At 32.0% G+C, this 27,685-nt stretch overlaps 1 protein-coding gene across 1 annotated transcript in view; it reads left to right on the forward strand.

Moving 5' to 3' along the window:
• Positions 1-27,685, forward strand: part of LOC131801138 (homeobox protein homothorax-like) — a 103,271-nt gene that overhangs the window by 23,552 nt on the left and 52,034 nt on the right. Inside the window, exon 2 of the mRNA XM_059119244.1 lies at positions 6,588-6,635. Coding sequence (XP_058975227.1) covers positions 6,588-6,635 — 48 coding nt within the window. The remainder of the gene's footprint in view (positions 1-6,587; positions 6,636-27,685) is intronic.

The following is a 27,685-nucleotide window of genomic DNA, read 5'->3' on the forward strand; positions in this document are numbered from 1 at the left end:
TCTCTCCAAGTGCCCACGGGTGCTCTTTTTTAGTCTGAAATTTGGGCAGTATTTTATCAAGTTGTTCGGTACTAAAAGCTTCCCCTGAAAAATTTGGCGAAGGAGGACTTTTTGAATAACTCAGTCATTGGTTAGTCCATTATCTTAAGGTATATAATTCTCATTCACTTTATATCATTTTGCTGGTGTGCTCTCTCCAAGTGTCCAAGGCGCTCTTTTGTAGTGTGAAATTTGGCTAATGTTCCAAAAGTTTTTCGGTGAACATTATGGTACTAAAAGCTTCCCCAAAGAAATTTGGCCAAGGTGGACTATTTGAATAACTCAGCCATTGGTTAGTTCATTACCTTAAGGTATATAATTCCCATTCACTTCATATCATTTTCTGGTGTGCTCTATTCAAGTGCCCAAGGGCGCTCTTTTGTAGTCTGAAATTTGGATAGTGTTTTATCAAAGTTGCTCCTGTAAAATTTGGCCAAAGAAGACAATTTGAATAACTCAGTCATTTGTTAGTTCATTACCTTAAGATATATAATTTTCATTCACTTTATATCATTTCGCAAACACTTTGATTTAAAATTCCGCTTTTCAAATGCCTGGTGTAAATACCTGCAACTGATTTTTGTTACTTGTTTTTAAAATCGAAGCATATTTCCATTTCTCCCGCAAAATACTGCAATATTTGAATTAGAGTACCGTTTTCTTTAGTTCATTAAAGTATAAAATTCCCATTGACTTTGTTCTATTTACCCAAAGTTGTTATGGAATCCAGACATGTTTTTAAATTTGTAATCCCTCCTCTAAAAATTTGCAAAAAAAAAACAGTATTATTTCCTTTTGATCATTAAAGTATATAATTCCCATTGACTTTGTTCTATTTACCCAAAGTTGTTATGGAATCCAGACATGTTTTTAAATTTGTTCTCCATCTTCTGAAAAATTCGAAAAAAAAAAAACAAGAAATCCCATCAACATAATTTATACGCTTTAGGCGATAATGAGATATAATGGAGTAATGTACCACCACAACACACATTTACAAGTTTTCCAAAGTAGAACTTGAGGGCGAGATCGGCTTGATCGAATATGTAAAACGAGAAGAAGAGATGAAAAAAAAGCGATGCCTTTAAACTATTTTGCATATTTAAACACATTTCTAAAAAGGGAATGGAAAGGCAAAATTAAAGCAATGATTGACCAGCCAGACCTAAAGTCATCATCATCTTATACTTCTTCTCCAAAGTGGTATGAAGCTCTACCTTCATTGGCTTTGGCCACAAATGATAATAAGTTAGTTGTAGACCAAAAAAAAAAGCGAAAAAAAACATTTGCAGCTTGGGGTGCTAAGAGGACCTGGTTGGCAATGCTTTTGCTGGCCGATGACAACAACACCAGCCAGCCAGCCATAAGAACATGGCATGTGATGCGTTACGATGATCACCTAATCAAAAAGGCTAAAAACGCTACACACCACAACGAAACATCAAGCAGCGGCCACTCAGCCAGCCAGCCTGCCTGCCATGGGCCACAACAATGTGAAAAAAAAAAACTAAAATCAGAATCATTTTAAGCCAAGTTAAGAAAATGAGTTTGAAAACTTGTTTTTAATTCATAGTGGTTGACTTGAGCTTTGCTTTCAAACATCACTGGTTTTGGTCGTTTGAACATTGTGGCCATCATCAGCGTCATCATCATAGCTGACTGGATGGCTGGCTGGCTGGTTGGTTGGTTGGATGGCCAGACCAACTTTAGTTTGAAACATAAAGCCGCGATAAAGCTTTTTAAGTTAAGAAGCCTTATACCCCATAGATATACATACATACATACATACATACCTACATGTGTGAACTAATGCCTGGCTTGATAATGATGTTAAAAGCAAAATATTACATACATACATACAAACACACATGGACAAAGAATCTAAGTGTATTACCATAACATGAAATGCTTAAGTAATGGCCATTCTTGTTGTTGTTGTTCTTGTTGGAACTTTGTTGTAAACTTCAAATGATAATTAGTTTTTAGCTAAGGGAGTCGGTATTCTTTTTTTCCAATAAATATGAAAAAATGTTTGCGAAGCCGAAAAAAATACTTCACTTAATGTATTGCACCGAGGAAGCGAGCGAGCGAAGGAAAAATTATCACTTAAAGTTCATTTTTTTGCCGTGCAAAGTGGAAAAAAAAGACCTAAAAATATATTTATCAATAAATTATGCTTTCCTGTTTAAGCATTTGTGTGCCATTTCCAAACCATGAGCTGCTGGGCCATCATCATCATCTTGCATCGATCCATCCATTGGGCCTGCTCCGGCGGTTTTTATCTCCCCGAAAAAAAGGAACATGTAAATTTACTTATGAAATGGTTCGGTCCGGTTTTTTTAGTTTGTTTTATTTATTTTTAGTTGGAGACTCTTCAATCTGCATACATACACACACACTCACACGTTCATTCACAATATTGATAACAAGCCATTGGCGGCCAAGAATCAAAACATAGTGTTGCACTTTAAACAATTTAGTATAAAAAACCAACAACAACAACAATATTTGGGGCCTAACTAATGCCTGCATTAAAAGAATGGTATCAGTTAGGCCACAACAAAAAAATACAGAGAGAGGAAAAAAAATTTAAAATAATTTATGCATAAAAATTAAAAAAAAAATAAATTCAATGGAAATCCGAAACTTTTTTTTCAGATATTATTATGTAAATTTTGTTATTTTAAAATCCATTAGATTTCAATATTTGGTTATTGTGATTTGTTTTTAGATGTTGTTGTCTTTTTTTCCTCTCTTTCTCAATCAGTTAGCTAGCCAGCCAGTCAGCCACTCATTTGCTTATTGGGCCTTCCCATTTTTCATTTGGATTTTAATGCAATTAACGATAAACATTTTAACAAAAAATAATGTGTCACCATTAATTAAGATATAAAATAGATATAATTAAATATTTATAAAACCAAACAATGACAACAAAAACAAGAATAGCTAATTCTGTCGACTGCATGGTTGAGTGCAATAAGAACATATGGGGTTTCCATTTGAAGTCATCTCATTTAGGCGATCAGAGCATTTAATTTTTTTTTTCAGTTATCAAACAATCTTTAACAATCCAATTAAAATGGAATTCAAAATCGTTATAAAATTAAAAAATTGATTTTTAAACATTAAACTGGGAAAAAAATGGAAGAAAAAAATATAGGTATGAAACAAAGGTCTTACAAGGCAACAGAAGTTGGGGAGAAAATTGATTTGCTGCAGTTCAAAAATTAAAAAAAAAAAAATTTTTCTGATAATAAATTTTCTGAAGATAAATAGACTGTTTTTCAAATTGTTTAAAAATCCTATAATTTTAATGTTAATGCATTTTATAAAAGACAATACAGGGTGAAATATAAAAAAAACTGCAACTAAGTCAAACGCCATAATTTTTAGATTTTTTTTTTAATTTCATTGAATGAAAGCAAAAAATTTCGAAAATAGCATCAAATTTTAGAATAAGTTTAGATTTGTTCGAATTGGTCACCTTTTGCTCGACTTGGGGCCTTCAAACGGCCAATAAAACCGTCACATGCTGCTCGAATGTTGCTCTGTGGTATTTTTTATATACATGCCCTGTATACCCCTCCCTTTTTCCCTCGTCTTTAATATCAACTGAGAAAGGAATCTTCAATTGCTCCATATATTTTAAATAATTTTATAAAAGGAAATAATTCTCATTGACTTTGTATTTTTTCACATTTTTTATTTTTCCCCTTCTCTATTCCTCCCCTCTTCTCCTCCTAATTCATGCTCCCGTGGAAACAAAAAATCTTCAAGTGAATTATTTTTCTCTTCTCCTCTGACCACAAAATGACATTATTCCTCGACTTGTGTCTTACAAAAGTGTATGCTGCCAAATATACATGAGTTCTTAATAAATCATGATAATTAAACAATTTGAAGACAAGTTCCAAACACTGTCATCCAAAAAAATAAAAACTTCAAAAAACTCAGCAACTGCATGCAGTACCAAGTAAACATAATTTTATTGTCATCAACAACATTAAAAACTATAAACAACGGCAGGGAAATACAAACGTCAGTGCTCAAAGAAAACCAACAACCATTATTCCGTCATGAGCAACTCGTGCAAATGGGACAACAACAACAGCATCATCATCACCACTTGGCAAAACAAAAAATCAATGCTGGTTAAACTCCACCTAAATATGCGCTTAAAACCCCACAATAAATGTCAACTCTTTTAAAGACAACTTGTCAAATAAGCACAAATCACTATGCGGCGGGGCGGAGAAACAGATATGAAAACTTCGAGACTTGGTTTGTTACCCCCCCCCCCCCCCCCCAACTCCATGACACCAAGTTTGGAGTTCAATATGTCTATATGAGTGTGTGTGTGTGCGTGTGGGTCTTGCCACACAAATAAAGCTAAAAATACCAATTCGCACTTACAAAGACAACACCTTCAACAATCAAACAAAATGTATTATTGCAATTCAATGTTGTACACCTCGAAAAGAAAAAAACTGATAGGTGGGGGGAGAGGGGAACCAAAAATAATACGATTTTAATACAACACCGAAAAAAACGGTCTGGCAAACTATAAAACTCATCAACGCCAACCACCATGAAGAAAACTTGAAGGATACACTACTCCTTGGCAAGCAAAATGCCAAGCAGCCAAGAAGTCAGCCATTCAAACGTGCTGCAACAAAATAATGTGGCACACAATTAAATTCAAAAAATGAGTTAACAGCCCAAGGAAGGCAGACAGTCAGCCAGCCAGTCAGCAAGTCAACCAACCAACCATCCAGAAGCTCTAAATGTGTACATTCATGAGCATACTCGATCTTTTAGCAATGAATGTTTTGTTTTTCGTGGTGTTTCATATGGTTGCTGTTGTTGCTGTTGTTGCAGTTTTGCCTTTTAAAACGCCCATATAAGGTTCATTTCGATTTATTTATCACCTGTCGTCCAAAATTGCAAATTTTCTGTTATAAACTCCAAAGTACACTTTTTGGTACAAAGCTGTAACACGGCAGCAGGAGCAGCAGTCGCAACTGCCATACTCCTCAACTCCCTTGGATGTGTAGAATCATTTGTATGCCTGGGTTTTTGTTTTTGCAATCTCACGTGGCGTTGCTGTTGCTGCTGCTGGTTTTTTTATTTATATTTTATTCCATGGCCCATAATATGGCCAAAGACATTGTCATTGTCTGCTCAAGCAATTAACCAAAAAATTTTGCTTAAGGGGGGCTCTTTTCATACGTTATGTTGTATTTCAGCTACGCTGTGGTCTCCAGCAACAACAGCAGCAACAACATCATGGAGAATATCAATGTAGTACTACAATTTAGCCTTAGGTGCCACAAAATTTTGGCATAATTACTTTTATGTGAATGGCAACATAAATGAAACGATACAACAACAACAAAAACTACCGGGAATAAATGATGGAGGAGACAACCAAAAACAACAAAAAACAAAAATTAATTGAAAATTAGCTTTGGAAATAATTTTCCATGATTTGATGATGTTTATGAATTTGCAGAGAGAAAGCAATTAAATATTGATTTGAAAGAAAGGGTTTTACAAAAATGCTATAAAATATAGCTTTTTTCAATTTATGGGAATCTCATGGAATTTGAGGGGCTGGGGACAAGAGATGGTCTAAATGTTAAATTATTTTTAATTTAAAGGCAATAATTCTCATTTACTTTAATTTCAAGCAATAGAATGAGAAAATATTATTTCAGGAATGAGAAAATTAGCCTCAATGTGAAGGAAATAATTCTCATTTAGTTAAATTCAGACCTCCGAAAAACTCGCTCGAATTTATACAAAAAGTGAAACTCACTCGAATTCCAGGGGAAGGAAAAAATCGTGCAAACTCAATTTTGTGATGTCGCTCGAAGATGAATGAGCTTTTTTCGTTGTTTTTTTTTTTTAATGGAAGCAGAGTTCGTTCAAAATCGAACTGATGATACTCTTGCTGAGCGCTCTTTTAATTTTGATATACTGTCGTTGTATTTTCTTTCTCACACAAAACCAATTGAGTAAAGAGTAGACCCCTTAAAAAACTCCCACTCGCGAGCAAGTTTCTCTCCCGCCTGAAAGTGAGCAAATTTGTGCTACGGTTAAATTCTAAGCAAGAAATTAAAAAGACTCATATAAATAATTAAAATTGTCGTCCTTATTTTAAACTAAGGAATATAACTTTCATTTTTTATAATTTCGGGTAAAATTTTCGAATCGCAAAAATTATCAAAAATAATGAGTTTCACTGTAAAATTATGTTAGATAAAGGAAAATAATTCTCATTTAGGTTAATTTTAAGTATAAAATAAGACAAAGTAAAGATAAAAAATGGAATCTTAAGGAAAATATTTTGAAATAAAGGAAATAATTCTCATTGGGTTTAGATTCAAATCAAAATTTTATTTTATCCCAAAATAAAAAAATATCCCAAAAAATATAAATATTATTATTGTCATTACTGTTTTAATTATTTTATCTTTATTCTCATATTTCTCAAATTTCATATATTTGACTAATTTCAAACCCAATTTTCTCTATCTTTCCAGATGGTAAGTTCTTATCATCACTAAATCCTACAGAACTAACATATGATGGTAAGTCACATTTCATCGCCTCATTATTAACACTTTATGTTGTATTCTCAAATTAGTTTTAACTTGCATGGCTTTCAAATATAAAAAGATAAACGCAAGCAAAGTTACGGTTTCCAATAATGGGCAAAAAAAGCCCCAACTCAAGAAATAAACAAACATTGAAATCTATAAATCATATTGAAGCAGAAGAAAAAAATATGAAAACCAAATCCAACATCAATACATTTATCCATGAAGAAGATCTTTTGTCAGCCAAACAAATCAAAGTAACTGAAAGATGGGTGAAAACAGCACAGTAGCATTTTCTGGCAACACATAAATTAATTAAAAGCTTTTAAAGCCAAAGAACATTAATCAATATTAAAACCAAGCAAAAAAGAAAAATAAACAACAAAAAATTACGACACAAAAAAATCAAGCCATCATGGGGCGGCGGCAGGGTAGACAGGCAAGAGATGCTTGGCTTGGATATGCTAGTTAAAGGGTATCAAGTTTTTAGGAGAAGAAGTTATGACAACAGAAAAAAATGCACCCATCATTGACAGATCTTTTAGGAATTGTAGCATGAGCAGGGCAGAAATTCCAAAACATATTTCTCATATCTAAAGCTTTTAAGGTAACGACAAAGCAAACCAGCTGATAAAAATTCATTAAAAACTTTTAAATTTTAATTAAAAATTATATTGCCTTGCCAGCCATGCTAAAAACAAACGCTACAGGTGTAGACTGATGGACAGCTCCCGCACGTCCAATGATCGATCACGTTTCTGCCAACCAGAAAAAAGGGGGGTTTGCAATAAAACAACGCCCTATTTTCTGTCTGTCCGCCTGTCTCCAAGCCTAAACTTGCTCATCGCAAGGGGGCAAAAATAACTTATTATAAAAATATTAAATGATCACCTATAATGAGTTTTCAGTTTCATCATCCACATCATCGGCATCTACGTCATATTAAGGGCCAGTAGCCTCGGACATGGACGCACTTTTCATGTCATGTGAGCCCAGTCAGTCTGCCCGATATCATGTCCCTAAAATCATTGATCAGTCGATCGATCGGCAATAGTTTAAAGGAACAAGTAGAAGTTCATTCATTCAGCCTTCTTTGGCTTACTACTGAATGGATGCTTGTCGCGCTTCTGCTTTTAAGAGAGCTACCGTTTCCGTCCGCCAATGTTAAAGTATGAAACGTGACGGTATACACCTCCGTTTTTTCCTCCATGTTCTAACATCAGAAATTAAATGTATCAATTTTTTTTCTTAATGAATTTATAGGGCATGTGGCTTGAAGCGGAGTGAGTTCAGAGGAGAGACAGCTATTTAACGGTCTTTGGCCCATTCATGTGTCAGCACATGATGGCCAGAAAAGAAACGGTCAATATCAACGTCATGTTGTTAGTCTATCGATCAACGATCGAATATGAGATGACTAACAAACTAATAAGTGTCTTCATCATCCTCCTCCTATCTACCGTTTTGAGATATTGGCAGATTGGCAAAGATAAAATCTGCACTATTTTTGAAGAAGAATATATTTGGAAATATCAAAAAATAATAATTTTTAAAAATTTAAAAATAAGGACAGAGGAAAGGAGAAAAAATTTGAAAGGAGAGTATTTTTTGTGGATTTTAAAAAGAGAATTTCTAGATCAAGGATCGTAATTCTCTGCACTCACAATCAGACCCACTGATAAAAAATATATTCAAAGAGTAACCAAATTACGAGAAAATAAAATTGCGATATCTGCCCGGCTCAGGCCTAGATTTAAATCCAAAAAATATATATATTTATTTTTTTAAATACAAATTCCCCTTCTAGCTTATTACATTCTATCTTAATTTTTCTCTCAATTATTTCAATTGAAAAAGTTTCTCCTCTCTGTAAACAAAGCTGCAGCAACTTGTAAGTTTTTCTCTCACTTCTTCTCAGCACAAAAGCCCTGAGTATGATTTCCCAGGGCTTTCCTAAGGCTTTTGGAAATTTAATAATCTTCCTGGTCCCATTTCTCCCCACATAATTTTTTTCTCATGGAGTAACATAAATTCCATCACCTTTCTCACAGCCTTATTTCCACTAAAATACTAACGAGGACTTTCTCTGAGAAAAAAAAAATAATTTCACTAAAGGATCTCCTTCTCTCTTTAATTTTAACATAAAAGCTTTTGAAAGCTCAAAAGGCATTTTGTATATGCAATGATCTTCCAGCTCCCATTTCTCCCCATATCACTTTTTCTCATTGAAGAAATTTGTTAACCTCTCCTCTGGCCCCCTCTCTTCCCTTTCATGGAAATAAAAAACAATAACTTCTGCACTTAATTTTGAAAGCCATTACTCTTAAAATTAGTTCTGCCTATAAAAAAAGGCCATGTTATCTATGGAATACTAAATGAAATGTTAAATACGCGCGGAGGCTTTCTTTATGAAGTTTGCCCGAACCACACACACGCACATGCTTTTTTATTACTGCGCCTCATAAATGGTGTTTTATGGCGCAGTTTCTACACTTTATGATCGAGAAAAAAACGCAAAAAACTATGCAAAAATTAAAAAAAAAATATTATTACCAAAACTATAAAATAGAGGGCACCACCTAGTTTTATGATTGCCGTCAGACGACACTAAGAATTTTTGCACTTCATTTTTCATAATTACCAAAAGGAAAGACCTTACAATGTAGACGGATTTCCTTTAAATTTTAAACTGAGATATTAACTCTTTCTCTCTCTCTCTCTCGCTGAATGCTTGAATTCCTTGGCCGCCTAGACGTAAACCACCAATCGCCAAAGCCATTAATTTTCCAAAACCCAACTCTTTTGGTTTTCACTTTCCCGAAACAAAAGTGCAAGTGGTTTTACTAGGATCCACCAAAAACAAAATACAATCAAAACAACAACAACAACACCGACATAATAAATGGTGTTAACATTTATTTGTTTTTGACATTTTTTTTGTCGTTTATCACATGCGGCCAAAAAGCGTTGAAACCCATTGTTGCCGGTGACACTGAAACGCTGATGACTGATGGTCTGCTGCTGGTATTTTAAAGTATTTTTGACCTCTAAAAAGTGAAGTTTTCGAGAAAAAAACCTAAAGTAACTGTCATGTCAGTCAGCCAATCCACTACCACTACTATTTTCGCTACTAATAACTTGAACATTAAAAACATGAAACAAATTTGTTCTTCAGCGCAATGGCGGAGCGTCTGTCTAACACACTAAAGTGACACACAATCAATATGGTCCTACAAACTTAGTTTTCGAATTCATTCAGTCGTTTGCTCACTCAGCCAGCCAGTCAGTCACTTGTTCGCTCACTCAATTGAATGTGAAACGGAACGGGGCGCTCATGAAAACACACAAAAAAACCTCCAGAACTTTAGTGCGCGAAACAAACACAAGTTTTAAATAATTGTCTGTCAGAACTGTCAAACAAGTCGGCAAATAATAAAATTAATGGCCAACGAAAAGGCAATGCCAGCAACAACAAAAGCGACAACAACAACGGCAATGCTATTGCAAAATCACCAACAACAAACCAATATTTTGTAATACTTTTTTCCTCCAAAGTTAGTTACTCTCCTAAGTTTTGTTTTGTAGCTACTCCACAAAAAGCCTAGTTTTTGTTGTTTTTATTTTTGTTGTTGTATGTGGCAAGTCCTAATTGGCCGAGTTTTAATGCTGCTTATGGTCTGGAAGACGACAATGCAACGCTGTTGTCTTGAGGTCTTAGTTAAATACTTTTAAAAGCTCTTTGGAATTCAATGACCTTCATTTTAAGGATATTTCTGTTTTGGAGGAAAGGGGGAGTTTCATAGGGATATCCTGGAATATTAAAAAAAATACATACTATTTTCAAATTATCTTTTATATGGAATTTGCTCCGAATTATAGAAGAAAATTCTCGCTTGACTTTTCTATATCCCAAGGTCCGAACAAAAAAAAAATAAAATAAAAAATTGAAAATTGTTCAGAATAAGTAGAGATTTATATAAATTCTTATATTTGGAGGGTTCTAATATTTTGAGGTTATCCCAATGTCCTCAAAAAAAAAAAAAAATAAATAAATAAATAAATAAATAAATAAAATTTTCCACTTTAGATGAAAATTATTCAGAATCAAGAGAAAATTATTTCAATTCTAATATTTGGAGGGAAAATTCTCCCCAAATTTAACTTTTTTGTTTTTGTTGTAAACACAGCAACAACCTAAGAAAAAAAATAAATTTTCCACTTTCGGTGAAAATTGGTCAGAATCACGAGAAAATTATTCAAATTCTAATATTTGGAGGGGTTTAAAGACTACAGAGGCGGCTTGGTGGGCTTTGCCGCTATTCAAAAATCGGAAAACTACAAATTTTCTCCCAATTTTCTCTTTTTGTTTTTGTTGCAAAGCCACAACAACAACTAACAAATGGCAATGACATCCAAAAACAGCAATAACAACAATCTACCAAAAGACAATGACGCCGCCGTTAGTGGCAAACACAAGCCGGCATATAAAAGTGATATATTATTGCGAGGGAGCTTTGAACTCTTCCTCTCATTTGTAATGCCAATATACACACGCAAACTAGAGAGGATACGTATAGAACACAATCACAGCAGACGGAAAAATTATCTTTGCAAAAGAGAGAATGAGAGAGGTAGCTAGGATTCCAGCCAAGCAGACATGAAGGGGGTTTTGCAGTTCATGTATTTTCGGTTTTTTTTGGTAAGGCAAGATGAAAAATTATGGCTTTTAATTTGTTATAAATTTTACCAAAATAAAACAAAAGAACACAGGGATTTTTCTCAAGGTCATTCGCGGTGTTTCCTTCCTCCCACATGAAAAAAAGAGGAGTCAAAACAATTCTGCCATTGAGCATAAAAATACGCTAATAAATTTTCTTTTGCATTTTCCAACACACACACATGTTGCATGAAATGGGTTTGTATTTTTTTTTGGAAGAAAATGCGTAAACCCTTAACAATAACAACAACAAATGACAGAGAGAGAGTTGCAATTCATGTGCAACTTCTCTGGGTCAATGAACTTTTTTTGGTCAACTGTTTCGGAAGGAAAGTGTTTGTGTGTGAGCGAGCTTTGTAATGATTAATGGCCAAGAATTTTTGGTGTTGGCATTGTTGTCGTCATCATCATCACTTTTTAAAATATTGTTTTTTTTTTTTTTGGGAGAAAATAAATTAAATTAAAATTGATACTCAAATTGAAAGAAGACACTAAAAAATATTTTGAATTAAAAAAATGTATTCAAAATCAAAAAATAATTGATTAATTTAATATTAAAATATTAATAAAATTAATATTAAAATATTAATTAAATTAATATTAAAATTGAATTAAATTAATACATTAATATATTAATTTTACGAAATTCCGACCCATTATCCTTAATAACGCAATGAACTTTACACAAGTATTTTTCATTTTCCCTGAAACTCATTGAACCCGAATTAAGCAATTCATTCTCGGCGATGTTTCCTTTGCCATCAATTCAGACACATTTCTGTTTGTAACCTTTTTTTCTCATACCAGTTTGGTCCTCTTCTGTGTCATAATTTTTTGAAAAAATTATTTTTATTTTTAAAAACTATTTTTTTATTTTAAAAAATATATTTTTTTCTTTTTAAAAAAATATTTTTTATTTTTAAAAACATATTTTTTATTTTTAAAAAATATATAAATTTTTTTATTTTAAAAAATATATTTTTTCATTAAAAAATAATAATTAAATCAATATTAAAATATTTTTATTTTACCAAATTCCGATCCATTATCCTTATTAACGCAATGAACTTTCTGAAAGTTTTAATTTCTCCGCTCTAAAGTCGCTTTCAATTCCCTTTAAAGTCATTGAACTTGAATTGATCCCCGGCAATATTTCCTTTGTCACCAATTCAGACACTTTTCGAAACATTTTTGTAAACTTTTTTTCCCATACGATTTTGGTCCTCTTCTGTGTCATAATTTTTTTTGAATACCAGTAGTCATGAGTTATTAATAAATTATCCCATCAGATGTCTTCAATATGTTTGGTAGACTTTTAGCTGTCATTCTAATTGTCACTATGTGTCAATAATGACACTTAATAAACTAAGTTGAGTGTAGACTTTGTTTTTGCTGTTGCTGTTGCTGCTGGTTCTGGGCTCCCAAACTGTGCAATCAAATTGTCATTGTCATCGTCGTCAACGTTGCGCCATCATTGCTGCGACTGCTGCCATACAACCATATGACTAACAAACGGCGTTCTTAGCCGTTGTCGTCGTCGTTGTAGTCCAGTGTTGTCATTGTCGCCGTTTAGGCGTCATCAGTCTGCTGATATGTCTCGTTAACTTTGTATATAAAGGCTGTGTCTTTTTTGCTTACATACATACATATATACATGCGAACTATACCTAGTTGAGTATAGGTTTTTTTTTTGTGTTGTGTTGTTGCTCTGTTTCAACTTTCAATTTATTTTAATCAAAATGGAAAGTGACATATTATGTCAAATACACTACACTACTACCCCAAGTATTTAGACATACCACCACCAGCAGACCAGGAGTGAATTATAAGGCATAATATGGATGTTTTGAGTGGTGCTGCTGGTAACGGCGACCGATGTTGTTGGTCCGAGAAAAGTGTTGTGAATATGTAGATGTGTCATCGGCAGAATGACAATGTCTGTATATGTGTGTGTGTGTCCATTAAAGCTTTAAACAATTTGCCAAGCTATGAAAAACGCCTCCTGTACATACATACATGCGATGTCATGTTGTCATAAAGTGATGTTGTTTCCTGCTGCTATTTAGTATTTTAGAGGTCAACAACGTTATTGCCTAGCCTAGACGTTGTTCGTTGTATTGCCTGCCAGCCAGCCAGCCATCATCATCACCACCATCATATATATACATATGCAATATTCTTTTTTGACAGCTTTTTGACAGTTAAAAGCATGAAGCTGTAAGAGTTGTTGTTGTCCCGTCTACACACATCAGTCATTTACAGTTATTTGTTTATATACCCATACGTACAGCACATATATTTGACGGATTTGTTGTTATATGTATGTATGTATTTTTATATATAGTTTTCTAGGTTAGTAAGTCAAATCTTGACCATAAGCAATAAATATTTTGTTTTATTAATATTTATGGGGCAGTGTAAATGCGAAGCGGCTGACTGGTAGGCGGTCATTGACATTTGGGTTAGTGAGAAATGCAGGGAGAAATATTAAATAATATGTTGGTTTGGAATTTTAAGTAATTTTTATCAATATTTTTTTTTTTTTTTTTTTGTTATTTTTTGTGAAAGGCAATGGGAAAAATTTATTTTAAAATAGAAATCTATAAAAAAAATTATTTTAAACAATGTTGATGTAAAATAAAATTAATCTAGACAAGAAAAAAAAATTAAAAATATATTATAACTTTGTTTTAAACGAAATAATATTTTTAATCACTTTTAATATATATAATTTTATATTTTATTTATAATTTCAGTTACTTTCCTGATATTAAAAATTTTTTAAAATTTTTTATGAAACAAAAAAAAAATATTTTTAATATTTGGAATGCAAGGAAAATTACATAAAAAGTGATTAAAAATTTTATTTCGCTTAAAAAAGAAATATAGAATATATTTAATTTTTTTCTCTTTTGTAGTTTAATTATATTTGGAACAATTTTATTTATCTTAAATTTTGCATAGGAATAAAATATTTTTCTGGTTTTTTGACGTTTTTTATTAGGAATTTTAATTTAATTATTTTTTTTTTTAAATATTGATTTAATATTTTTACTAAATTCCCATTTATATTTTTTGCTTTAAAATAATGAGACGTGAACAAGTTTCTCACAAAATATTTTTTTTTTTTCAAAAAATTAAAGAAAAAGCTTAATTTTTAAAATATTTTTTGTTAATTTTTTTATTTATTTATTTTATTTTTTTTTTTTTTTTTGTTAAATTGTTTTATCGAAAGAATTCAAAAAAAATATTTCAAGATATTTAAACGATTTTTAGATATTTTTTCTTTTTCCCATTCCTTTTCTCAATGTCCTTCTTGTCATTGGCATACGCCTTAACGCAAATCCCTGGATAATAACTGCAAATAAGTTTCTTTTTTTTGACTTCGGGCCGACCACAAGAAACCCCAAATAATTTCTTCCATTTAACCTAAGTATTTAGAAGAAAATAAAAATTCAATTCTTTTTATGAATTATTTATCAGACAAATTATGGGGCAGCAGCAAGAATTTTCTTTCAAAAAATCCTAAGGAGATAACTCCCAAGATAAGAACGAATAAGAGAACACAACAACCTTAAGCCACCCTCATAAATTTAATATCCCTTAAGACAATTTGGCAAAAAAAAGGGCAATACATGTGCCGCAAAAAATAAAATAAAGATACAAAAAATGGCAAAGTATGTGACCAGCATAAGAAGGCCAAGAAAAAAATGATTATACAAAGATGTTACAGACTTCCTTGACCCCCCTCTGCGTTTTTCACGTTTAATTTTAAACAATTGAGGGCATAACAAATGGAATACTAAATGTTCTATTAAATCTACATTTTATTTTTTTTTTACAAAAATTTAATAAAAATATTTTTGATAATTTTATAGTAAAGAATATATAATAATGATATTAAAATAAATTTAATTGAACAATATATTTTTTATTTAAAATAAATTTAATTTAATTTTTTAACTTTTAATAAATAAATAAATTATTTTTTTTAATTGTTTAGTTTAAATTTACTATTTTTGTTTATATTAAATATTTAATTTCATAAAATATGTAAATTGTATAGATTTAAAAAAAAAATAATGAAAACATTTAAAAAAATATTTTTAATAATAATATTTAATTATTTAAATTTCTTTGTGTGCTCATCACTTTTTTAAATTTGAAGTTTGTCTTTATGAAATTTTTTCGCCCCTAAAAGTATGCAATAATTTATGCAATATAGATTTGGTAATTAATTTCGCCCCTAAAAGTATGCAATACAGATTTTGTAATTTATTTACTTTTATAAGATTTTCATCACTTTTTAAAATTTAATTTTTGTTGGTATAAAAATTTTTGCCACCCCTAAAAGTATGCAACACTTTTTGGGAATTTAAAGAGCATTCCTCTAAAAACATGGAATAGAATTTAATAAAACTGTATATAATATATGAAATATGTACAGTTTTAAAATACCTATACATATGCATGAATGCATGTATACATTTGTGTGTGTGTGACGGGTGTGAGTGTATTCGCACCAAGCATTTGACTGGCTGTTGAAATATAACCAAAGATGAAAATGGTGTGTGGCTTAGAAGTGGCAAAGAAACCAAACAAAAAAAAAAAAACGAAACTGGAAAATAAAATACCACATTACCCATACACACAAATACTTTGGTGTATGTGTGTGTTTGGCTGTGCATAAAACACTGCACAAATGAAAGCCTGACAAAGTATAAAGTTTTTTTTTTCGATGCTACATAAAACGCATCCCAAGGAAAAACTAGATGAAGTTTTCGTTTTTGTTTTTTTTAGTTTTCTTGCTGGAAAACTATGCTTAAGGATTTTCTTTTTCGTCTTCCTGCCTTCATTCTTTCTGTTGTGCTTTGATGGAATCAGGCAAGAAATGCAAGCTGGTAGAAAGAAACGAAACGAGAAAATTAAGTCAGGCACAAAAAATATATTGTGACAGCTTGGATTTTAAGGAATTCTGTTGTGCTTACAAACATGAAATTGCAAAAGTTTCCTTAGACACACACACACTCACACAGATACACTTACATCAAGAAATGCCTTTTACCCCGGCATTTGGAGTTGGCATGATGAAAGAGGGGTGGAGGGAGGGGACACAAATTAAATTTAAAAATTGTTTTGTAACCCCATCTTCGTCACCGCCATGCCATGCCTTGCTAGGGGTTGCCATGCTTTACAATTAGGGCCTTTTCGTGTTGACTGCACTGAGTCCAAAGAGAAGAACATAAGGAAATGAAAAAATCTAATAATACCATTTGCTTTATTACATTTTTCTCTCTATATATATGTATGTATGAGCATTTTTTCGGGAATCAAATTTCTTTGCCGTTCTATTCTTAGTCCTCCAAAAAAAAAAAAAAAAAAACTTTAAATAAGCTTTTAATGTTTTTTTCTTCTTTCTTATACAAAAAATTAATTGCTTTTACCCAGCTGTAGAGAAAACTGGGGAAAAATATAGGGAAGCAAAAATGAAATGAAAGTATTATTTTTTCTAAAGCGGCTTTAAGCAAATAGTAAATTGGTGTACCCCCGTTCGCTCCTTCTTCTCTTGGTTTTTGAATTTTTCTTCGTTTGCTATGCCATTTTTGCAAGAATTACAGTGCAAGAACGCTAATGGTATTTTGCAACTAAGCTTTTGTTTTTTTTTTTTCGCTGGATTTTTTATTCATTTTGGTTAGTTGGTAGCAGCTACTGCTGCCTCTGGTAGCACCGGTTCATGCAACAATATTCCATACATTCCTTTAGTAAGAAGGTTATGCTTCGTCGTTTTTTTTCTAGTTAAGTTGTAACAACATTCTTTCATACAAAAAAAAGATGGGTTTTTTCCTTCTTCTGACATGGAAAATGAATGAAAGAAAAGCAAAGCATGAACAGTAGCTGCATTGTGAATAACAGAAATAGTTTACATTCTTTGTGAAAAAAGAAAGAACTGAAATGAAATTTAAAAATAAATTAAGAAAAAAAAAAAAACAAAAGGACAAGGGAAAGCAGAACAAAAAAACAGATTAAAATTTGGATTTAATATTTAAATGGAAGAAAAATTGCATACTTTTAGGATTTTTTGAGGTTTAGTTAAAAAAGGGGTTTACTTTTAGGGACATATGCCGGCAATTTATATGTGAAACATTCTCGGATTTAGCAAACGAAATAATTACTTATTTAATTTGTTTATAAATTAAAATTTGGTTTAACTAATTCTAAAATTTGCACACTTTTAGGGTTAAGTTGTATTCCAAGATCAAAAATAAATTTCCCATTGTTTCAAAAAAACAATAAACTTACCCTCTACAAAGTCTTTAAGCATTTTAAGAAAGTATTTTATTTCTTTCATTTCTTTATTTATTTCATTTCTTAATAAAATTCATAAATTGTTTCCCCAAAGTATGCAATGAAATGTTCGTAATAAAATTTCAAATTACTTTCCCATCTATAATCTATATACACTACTCCTTACTATGCAACAGAATCTGTATTTGGATAAAATTTAAAAAATACTCCTAAAAGTATGCAATATTTTTGAAATATTTGTAATGCTATCCCAAAGTAATTTTTATTTTTTATTAAATAGCTGCTTAAGTAAAGCTATATTGAACAATGTTAGAGAAATCTTTAGGATTTTCTTACTCAGAATAATGTTGCCTACTTTTAGGCCATTGCATAGAATTTATCCTTTGTCCAGCTTTAGACTGGTCCAAATGGTTGAGAAACAAAGTGTTCTACTTAATATGCTTTTATTTTACTTATTTGGAAAAGATATTGTCATTTGTTAAACCACAAAATATATTAAACCTAAAAGTATGCTCTATTTTTTTGTATTTTCTTTCTTTTAAACTGTAACTACCCAAGTATCACCTAATTGCATTTTTTTTTTATTTTTTTTTTAAGAAAGTGCTAATCCATAGCAGTTTGAAATAATCCCAAAGACAATCTTTAAGATTTTCCTTGAACATGATAAAAATTGCCTACATTTAGGAGGCTGTTCTTTAATTTAAAGCCTTTTTCTTGGAAAACACATTTACACCAAACAAAAGTCTGGTACACAAAGTAGACGAGCAAATAAATGTCAAGTCATTAATAACTGTACTTTAACAGAGCATCGACTTACTTTAACAACAGCAACAACAAAGTTTTGCTTCAATAACAATAGTCTACTTTTAGGCTAAAATCCTGTAAAATTGACAAATCATTGTCGGGGAAAAAGAAAATTTGTATTTAAAGCCATTCTATTTCTACTACTAATGGCATATCATAACTCCACCTCCCTTTTGAAGGTTTTCTCCATTTTTGCCCGGGATCAAAGGCAAGCGAAAAAATGCATTAAAGTCTAACGAATGAAAACAACAACAGCTGTTCGCAGAGAAAATGGAAGTCAATGGAAGAAAAATATCCTTTTGTGTTGCTGTTCATAAAAATTTTACTACAGCACATGACGACGACGATGATGATGATGACGATGCTTCTGCTGGCTGGCTGCTGCTTCTGACAAAGAACATGTTTGAAGATGATGAGCTTGGTTTTGCTGATGACGTTATTTAATGGGGTGCTTTGATGCTATTGGTTTTCATATAACGCAGGCGCTTAAAAACATCGAATCATTCAAAGAAGAAAACATATAGTATTATATTTTTTCCCAAGTCTCCTTCGTTGTTGTTGCTGTTGGGATTTTTGTTTGTGCTCGTTTTCATCTTTTTTTGTTGTTTTGTTGAACATGAAAATAACAAAGACCAAGAAAAAGGAGGTTTAGCAAAAGGAAGAAGTCCAAAGATGAAAACATGCTACATTCTTTTTTATATATATGGAAAAAAATGCTGCTGCTTCTGCCAGGCTGGCTGCTATGTATATGGTGGATGGCTAAGGATAATGGAGGAAATTTGAAAAAAAATATATGAAAAAAGAAAAAAACGAAACGAATAGAAATACATGGTGCTCCTAAAAGCATGCTTAGGAAACACACACTCACTCATCCTCTTAGAGAAAGAGGAGTTGTTTGTTGTTAGAGGGATTTTTTTTTCGGGGGAAGATCTGTGTATGCAATCAAAAGGACTAAGTTAAGCCCAGCCAATGCCATAACAGACAGCTGTTGTTAAGGGGATCCCATGGCCAACAAATTTTAAATTTACACAAGCAAAAAAGGAAACAAAATTTAAAACATTCTAAATCAGAAAATATAACAAAGTTTTGCAGCATTCTCAGGAGAAATTATGGATTTTTAAATTTTAATTTTTCATATTTAAAAACAAACTTAAATTAAATGCTGCTTTAAGAAAATTCAAGGAAATTCCAAAAACTAATTACAAATAACAAAGACAGAATAATTTATAATTATTTTCGCCCATTACTTTCCCCCCATTTTGTTTACATTTCCAGCCGCCCAAGAGCAACAAGTGTATTTTTATTGTTCCACAGAAAATTTTACCTTGAAAATTTATGAGAAGGCACAAAAGTTATAAGCCGACAAAAAACCTAAAAACCGTCAAGATGACCATAAATTACATGACTCGCACAATGCATACAGACAGCCATGTAGACAGAGACCGCCATACAAACACTTTGTACAAACCATATCTACTTTATCGCCTATATACATATGTATGTGTGTACGCAAGGACAATGGCACAAGCCTTGTACAAAATTCTCTTGCTCTCTGACAAATATGTATTAAATACAATCGTTTTGTTCTCCACCAATGCCACCATACTGGCAGTCAGGCCATGCCAAGCCAGCCAGACAGAAATATACCACCCGACTCGCTTAAAAGACAATGTAAATGAGTGCAATAACACGAACTTTATGCTATATTTTATGGTTATAGTGGCAAAAGTAAGGCATACTTTTAGGCCATTACTCGGTGGCCCAAAACAGAGGGAATATTGAATAAAAGTAAAAATGCTGGCTGGTTTTTTTATTTTACTCTGAAAAGGTTGAAGGTATTTAATGAGAAAATAATTTTTGGAGGGAAAAACATTTTATTACAACGGGTTTTTAAATATTGCATACTTTCAGGAGTCTTAGAGTTGTATTACAAATATTCATGTATTTCACCTACATTTAAATTGAATTGAAATCACACAATCTACAAAATATTTCCTAACCTTTCATGCATTGAAAAAATATAGCCTACTTTTAGGGGCAAAAAAATGTAATTTAATTTTTTATTGAGGTTTTGACAATTTTTGAGTTTTAAATATTCAAAACTGGATCTTCCTATTCAAAGAGGATCTTCCTTTTCAAAGAGACTCTTTAAAACTCACTTTGTAGCAAAATGTGCAGCATACTTTTAGGATTTAATAAATGTCATCTTCATATTTGTAAATGGAAAGCTTCATTGTAATTGGAAAAAGAAATAAAAACTACTTCAAATTAATTTAGAATATATATTAAATTAACTTTATATTTAGAAAACAAATTTGTGTTGCCTACTTTTAGGAATATAAAAATATTTTTTTACTCTAAATGAAAATAGCATTTTAGTTTGTCTGGTATTATCAAATAATGTTCTAAAATAATTTTCTAAAAAAATGTTGCCAACTTTTAGGGGTGACAGATTTTTTTCACTATATTTGTAAATAATTAAACATAATTTTATGCCTGTCTCAAATTATCATGTAACATTCTCACTTAATTTACTTGAAGCAAACAATTTTGTTGCCTACTTTTAGGGGCTAATTTTTTTTTAATTTTTCAAAATTAAATTTTCCTTCATTTTTATTACAAAACTCGAATAAATTTAAGTGTGTGCGTTTGTGTTGTTTACGATTTCATGCATATGTTCTCAAATGCTTAAACATTATGACAGTTATCTGCCATTCTCACAAACACACACCGAGAGACAAATACATGGAGCCTTTTTGTGAAAAATATTTTTTTTTATTTGTATCCTACACACTACCATACATATGTATGTAAATCAGTACATAAAATTTTATGTATTACTTGAAAGCGGAAAATACGAAAAACAAGCTACAATAATAACAACAATGCCGAGAATCGTAGAACCGGCAAACACATGCGCTGTTATGATTTTGAATTTTTTGGCTCGCAGTTTTTGGCCCCCTCTCGAGAAGAGTAAATGGTTGGTTGGCTGGCTGGTTGGTGAAATGAGTAAATACCAGGTTATTTTTCGGTTTTTCCTTGTATGGGTGAGTTCAGGCATGGAAATTGTCCAAAATGAAAATTACTAAAGTTTATATTTTGGTTGGCGTTGATTCTTTGGCATTTCTTTGCTTTTATCCATTTTTAATAATAACAACCCCTTTTTGTTGTTGTTGGCAGGGAATGGGTTCGATTTTTTGTTGTATTACAAAAATATAATAACAGCGATTTATGTTGGTATGTCATCATGTTCAATTTTCAGTGTGTCTTTTGTGGTGGTTGTAGTAATTTTTGCTGTTATAAAGTCTACATTAAGGCTTTAATGCTTAAGGCCAAAAACCGAAACCCAAAAGAATAAAATGTATTGTAAAGTTTTGTTTTTGGTGCTCATGCCTGTTTGGTTGTATGAACGTACAAAAAATGTCTGCATTGCATTGCCTGTGGTATGAATGAGTTCGTTTCATTTCATTTCAGTTTTTTTTTTTTTTTTTTGTAAAGTCATTGGTTCCGAGGATGTTGCAAAGTTGTAGGCCATGAACGAAATTATTTTCATATTGTCTTGTTTTGCTTACTGACTGTCTGCAGTTAGTTGTGTTGAGGTTGTGTGTGTGTGCGCAGTGTGCTATTTTGCAACTGGCATTTGTTTTTCATTTATGGTCTTCAGTCTTTTTCAATAATCTTTTTTCCTCTTTCTTTGGGTTCTTGGAAAGAGCAGAGTCTGCAGCCAACACAAGGAACATGCAATCCAAAACCAGTTCCTTCTTGCTTTCCCAAAGTATGTACATGGTAGTTATATATTCATTTATGTATACAATTCATATTTTGTATTTTTTTGGGCACATTTTTAATTATGGAATAAGGACACTATGTCTGGTTTTACTGCTGCCAGTAGACAAATAATTCCTAGCCAGACATTGGACAAAGAAAACAACAACAGCAGGAAAAAAATAAAAGTAATTATAAAATTGCATAAAAACAACAAAATATGTCTGCTAGCTAGCCTTCATCTTCTGGGTTTGTTGGCTAAAAGTTGCAAAAAGAATGGCAAAGCCCAAAAGTATGCTAAATTAATTTCCTTGAATTTATCATATTCTTATGGACAAAACCTACATTTTGTTTATGGCTCAAACAACTAGACACCGGCATCAACATTTAAAATGTTAAACATTTTTAAAGACCCTGTGAACCTTAAAGCAGGCATTAAGAGCACGTGGCCCCTGAAAAAATATTTTAAAACAATTTTTAAACAATTAATTTAATTACATGTTATAGTTAAAGTGTACACTCACTTTTAACCCAGAGACACAGACCAACAACCAACAACGCTAGGCCAAAATGGAGCGAGCCACCAGCCAAGCTGGGAGGACAAAAACAATTCGTTGAACTCACTAAATGGTACTTTAGGCCTACATTTATGTTGCCACAACACTAGAGTTTAAGCGTTATATGGCGTCGGCCCATAAAACTAAAAAAATCAAATGTTTCTCGTTATAAACGTTTACGAGCATTCGGGAGCTGTTTGCCACACTCGCACACAAACACGAGAACACACTCATCGCAATTGTTTGTTTTGTTACCAAAAATAAAAATTACTGTAAATTAAAAAAGAATACTCTCAAACACTTATACAACCCGAACTAGTAAAGGATATATGTATGGGTGTGAGTGTGTATGTGTAAACGGTAACAATCACAACCAGAGATAGTTAAACATACATTACAACATGTATATATATAGAGGCGAGGTTACAGACACCGAGTAAAAGGACATACACACACTCTTCTGGCACAGGCACACACACACTCACACATATTTTCTTAACGTGTTTTGTTTCTCTCTCTGGGTGTGTGTATGTGTGTGTGAGGAAGGAAAAACCAGTGTCAAGGTTAACGACCAATGAATTTATTTTGCTTGAATAAATTTTACGATAATGAGGAAATTGTCGTTGTAGTTGAGTATAAACATTTTATGTTTACACTGTGACACAAACACACACACACACACATAGAGTCAGGCAGACAAACATATTTTTCATATCTTTACATATATATAGGGTCATAAAGCTGGCGGTTTTCTGGTAGTGAAAATATTGGAGACAAAGCAATAATGGGAGGTTGGCAAGAAATTGTTGGAAGTCGAAAATAATTTTAAAGTTAATAATTTTCAAATATTCACAAAATGTGGTGCATACTTTTAGGCAAATCGATTTCTGAAAAAATATTTTAAAAAATAACAGAATAGTGGCAGATCATAAATATTGGCATAAACAGTGGCTAAATTAAATGCAGTAATTTAAAAGGAAATACATTTGAAAATATCATTGCCTACTTTTGGGTGGGGAAATTAAAAAAAAAATAAAAGGAAAGGAAATGTAACAAAAAAATTGGGTAGGCATTGTTAGCATAATTTTTGAACACAAAATCTTTATAAGAATGTTAAAAAATAATTACAACTCACCACAAAAAACATTGCATACTTTTGGGCTGGAAAAAAAAATATATAAAAATAAATTTATAAATTAAAAAAAGAGACATCCTCAAATTTGAAAAGAAATGATATTCCATAAAAAATCAAGAAAACATATTAGAAAATATTAGCATACATTCAGGCGAAAACAGATATTTTTAAAACCATTCAAATCTATATAGAAATAAAATATTTCTACCTTCAAAATAATTTTTTTTAATTCCTATATTAGTTGTAGAACTCAAAAGCCTTGCCTAGTTTTAGGCTTCCACTCCATTCACACTTCAAATTCAGCTCTCGTTTTTTAATTTCCTCTTTAGTTTTTGTGGGGGGTAAAAGTGATTTCACAAATTCAAAGTCAGTCAAACGTTTATACATGCTTCCTAACTTAATGGGTGACGTATTATCCTGGCTCACAAACACATCTACGCACACACACACCCATATAACAACTAGAAATACAATTTAGCACACACACACACAGAGATATGCACTTTTTCGGTTAGCAGACACCATTTCACGTAACATTAATTCTGTGATTTATTAGGGTCACGTGACCGTCAAACGGACGTATCAGCTTAACATGAGTGGCGTGTGTGTGGATGGATGGATGTGAGAGTTTGTGCTGTATGGTTTACAAATTTTTGGCGATCATTGTGGTGGTCGGTCAATGACCATTGAAGGACCGTTTTAAATCCAAAAAGAAAATCCAAATCTCCAGAACATAAATTGTTTCATTAGTTTGTGTTTCGTCTCCGTTTGTGGTCCAACCACAGAGATTAGACCATAAGCACCAGTCAAAAGCCATTATGACCACAATTTAAGAAATAAAGTTTTTAACAATTTTCTGTTTTTTTCTTAGCTTTGGGTGATTTTCTATACATTTAAGGATATCGTGTTAAGAGGTTAAATGTTTTGTTAAACAGTTCTTTTTGGTTTGCGTGTTTTTGCAAATTTATATTTATTTTTTGTGTTCTATTTTTTTTGCTGGCATTTGATTTGCTAAGTGTCTTATTTGCCAGCTGTTCATTGTTGTTGTTATTGTTGTTGCCAGTTTTCAGAAAATCAATAGGAAATACAAACGGAAATTACAATGAGCAGAAATATTAACAGTTTTAGTCATAGAGGACTATGAACCTGACACCAGTAGTGAATAGGAAGCCAGTTGTGAAATGGAAGAAATGAAAATACTTAAATAAAGGAAATGGTAGGAAATGTAATAAAGAGTTGAATGGGAGCTAAAAGGAGAGAGAGAGGGAGAAGAAAAGAACAAATAAGAGAAATAAATGGAAATAGTTTAGGGCAATGTATAGTTGATTTTCAGCACAAAAAGTGCGGTATACTTTTAGGGGCCTATGTTGGGTTTTGGTACATTACTCTTTTCTTGATCTTTTCGAAGTTTAATTAATTAAATAATAAATAAATTAATAAAAAAAATGTAACTTTCTAAAGGTGTTGACTACTTTAAGGGATTATATTTAATATTCTCCATTTTCTCTTAAATCCCATCTTTTTCCTTAAAAATTCGATTTTTTATATATTTTTATAATATATAAAAGAAATAGTTTAGGGCAATCTATAGTTGATTTTTAGCACAAAATACTTTTATGGCGCCTATAGGGGGGTTTGGTACAATACTCTTTTCTTGATCTTTTCGAAAAAATAAGTAATAATTTAAATAACAAAATAAATGAATAAACAAATTTAACTTCCTTAAAGGTGTTGCATACTTTACGGCATTAAATTAAAAAAATCAAAATTTTTTCTATTAAACCTCATTTTTTCTTTAAAAATTCGATTTTTTTAATATATTTTTGTATCTGTTTATATTTTTAAGCCCTTATCGGTCTCTACCCTTTATGACTGTTCTTATTTCACAATAATAATTTTATTTTTTTTTTGTATTTTGCCCATGATATTTAATATACGCCGTTGGTGTTATTCATGTCACTTTTAAAAGCGGCAATTTTGTTTTCATGTTTAGTTTGATTTCCACAAAACTATCATCTTTCCGAAAAAGTATAGATATCAGACGACAACAAAATAAAATAATATACAAAAATAATCACAACACCAACAATAGCAACAAAATTAAGACAATTGTTTAATTTAAATGACACCTTCAGCTTACACTCAAACAAACACACATGTATGTAATACAACAGGGCTTGTGGTATTGTCACTCGTTGGCTGACTTGAGTGTATGTTTAAAAGTTTGTACGGACTTTTGATGTCTTTAAAGTGTTGTTTATTGTCACCTTAAACCAACAGCAATATGCGAGACAAAGCATCAAAACAACAATAATAATAAAAAATTACATACCGAAAAAAACATACATACATACATAATATAACTTTACACATTTACTTGCCAAGATCTGAAAAAAGCAACAACAACAACAGAAGCATTTCAAGAATGTTCCTTAAGATCACCATAAAGATCCAGGAAGATCTTCTTAAGTATAAAACAAAAAATATTTGTTTTTTTTTTTTTTTTTCTGGATGTCTGTGGACAGCACCAACATCAACACCATCACCACCAGCATCATCATCATCAGGGTGATCATTGTTGACGCGAATGCCTGACCAGACTTTTCTGCTTTCTTTGTCTTGCGTTTTTTCGGGAGACAGGCGGAGGGTGGGGGTGTTGGACTGATCCACCAACAATAACCGAAATAATATGAATCTCTCAATGATACTGGGAGATGTTGCGCCTGATGATGTTGATGACGCCTACGCAAAACATGTCGCAACTGTCATTTTAGCTTATATTGTTGCGACTGCTGCCGTTGCTGGGCTTTTGTATGTTTATATTAGTCACACGAAATGAGAGAAAAGAATGGCCACAACAACACCAGCAAAAAGTTACACTATGTATAACACACACAACACAACACATCAACCTTAAGATATTATTTTGTTCTTTAAGTTATTTTTGTTAATATAATATAATACTTGTCGCATGCATGCAGGCGGCGGTGGCGATGGTGTTGTTGTGTTGTGGTGGCTTTGGAGACGCCAAAAAAACCTTGTAGGGTATACATATCATGATGACAAAAGACAAGCAAAATAAAGTACGTACAACATGCCATACAACACCCAAGTTGTTGGTCACAAGAAGAAGAAGAAGAGGAAAATGATAGTCGGAGAGTGACCACCAGCCAGTCAGACAGACTGCCTGCCAGCGATCCACCTTCAACTCCTCCACACCAACACTGGAGACAGACTTTATGCATCTTTTGTTGTTGTAGTTGCGTTCCTTCTTCCTCTTTTTTATAATTTTTGTTTTATTATTTGAGTAATGCATATTATAATAACATTTTTGAGAAATGAAAGAAAAAAACGAACTTTGGTCATATCCCACCCAATATTGTCGTTGGGGTCTTAATGATGATGGTGATGATGATTTTTATGTTCCCTACATGTTTTGTTGTTTTTTGCCGAACATTATTACGCACCGGTTGCATTGTACTTTGTCCACCAGCCAGCCAGACAGACACCCGTTCGGCAGAAAGGAAGAGCTATTCATATTTACCCATCATGACTGGACATTTTGATTAACAAAGAAGAACAAAAGCGCGAAGGTCTTTGGCCAGAAGTAATTTTTAATGTGTGTGGGAACAGGATATTCTATTACATGGCGGTCGAAAATTATTTTTAAAAAATTATTGAAAACACTTAGGGAAGCAGGAAATTAAGAGAAAATAGGAACATTTACAAAAAATAAATAAATAAATAAATGAATAAA

This window comes from Musca domestica, unplaced genomic scaffold (genome assembly GCF_030504385.1).
Source record: "Musca domestica strain aabys unplaced genomic scaffold, Musca_domestica.polishedcontigs.V.1.1 140, whole genome shotgun sequence".
NCBI lineage: Eukaryota > Metazoa > Arthropoda > Insecta > Diptera > Muscidae > Musca > Musca domestica.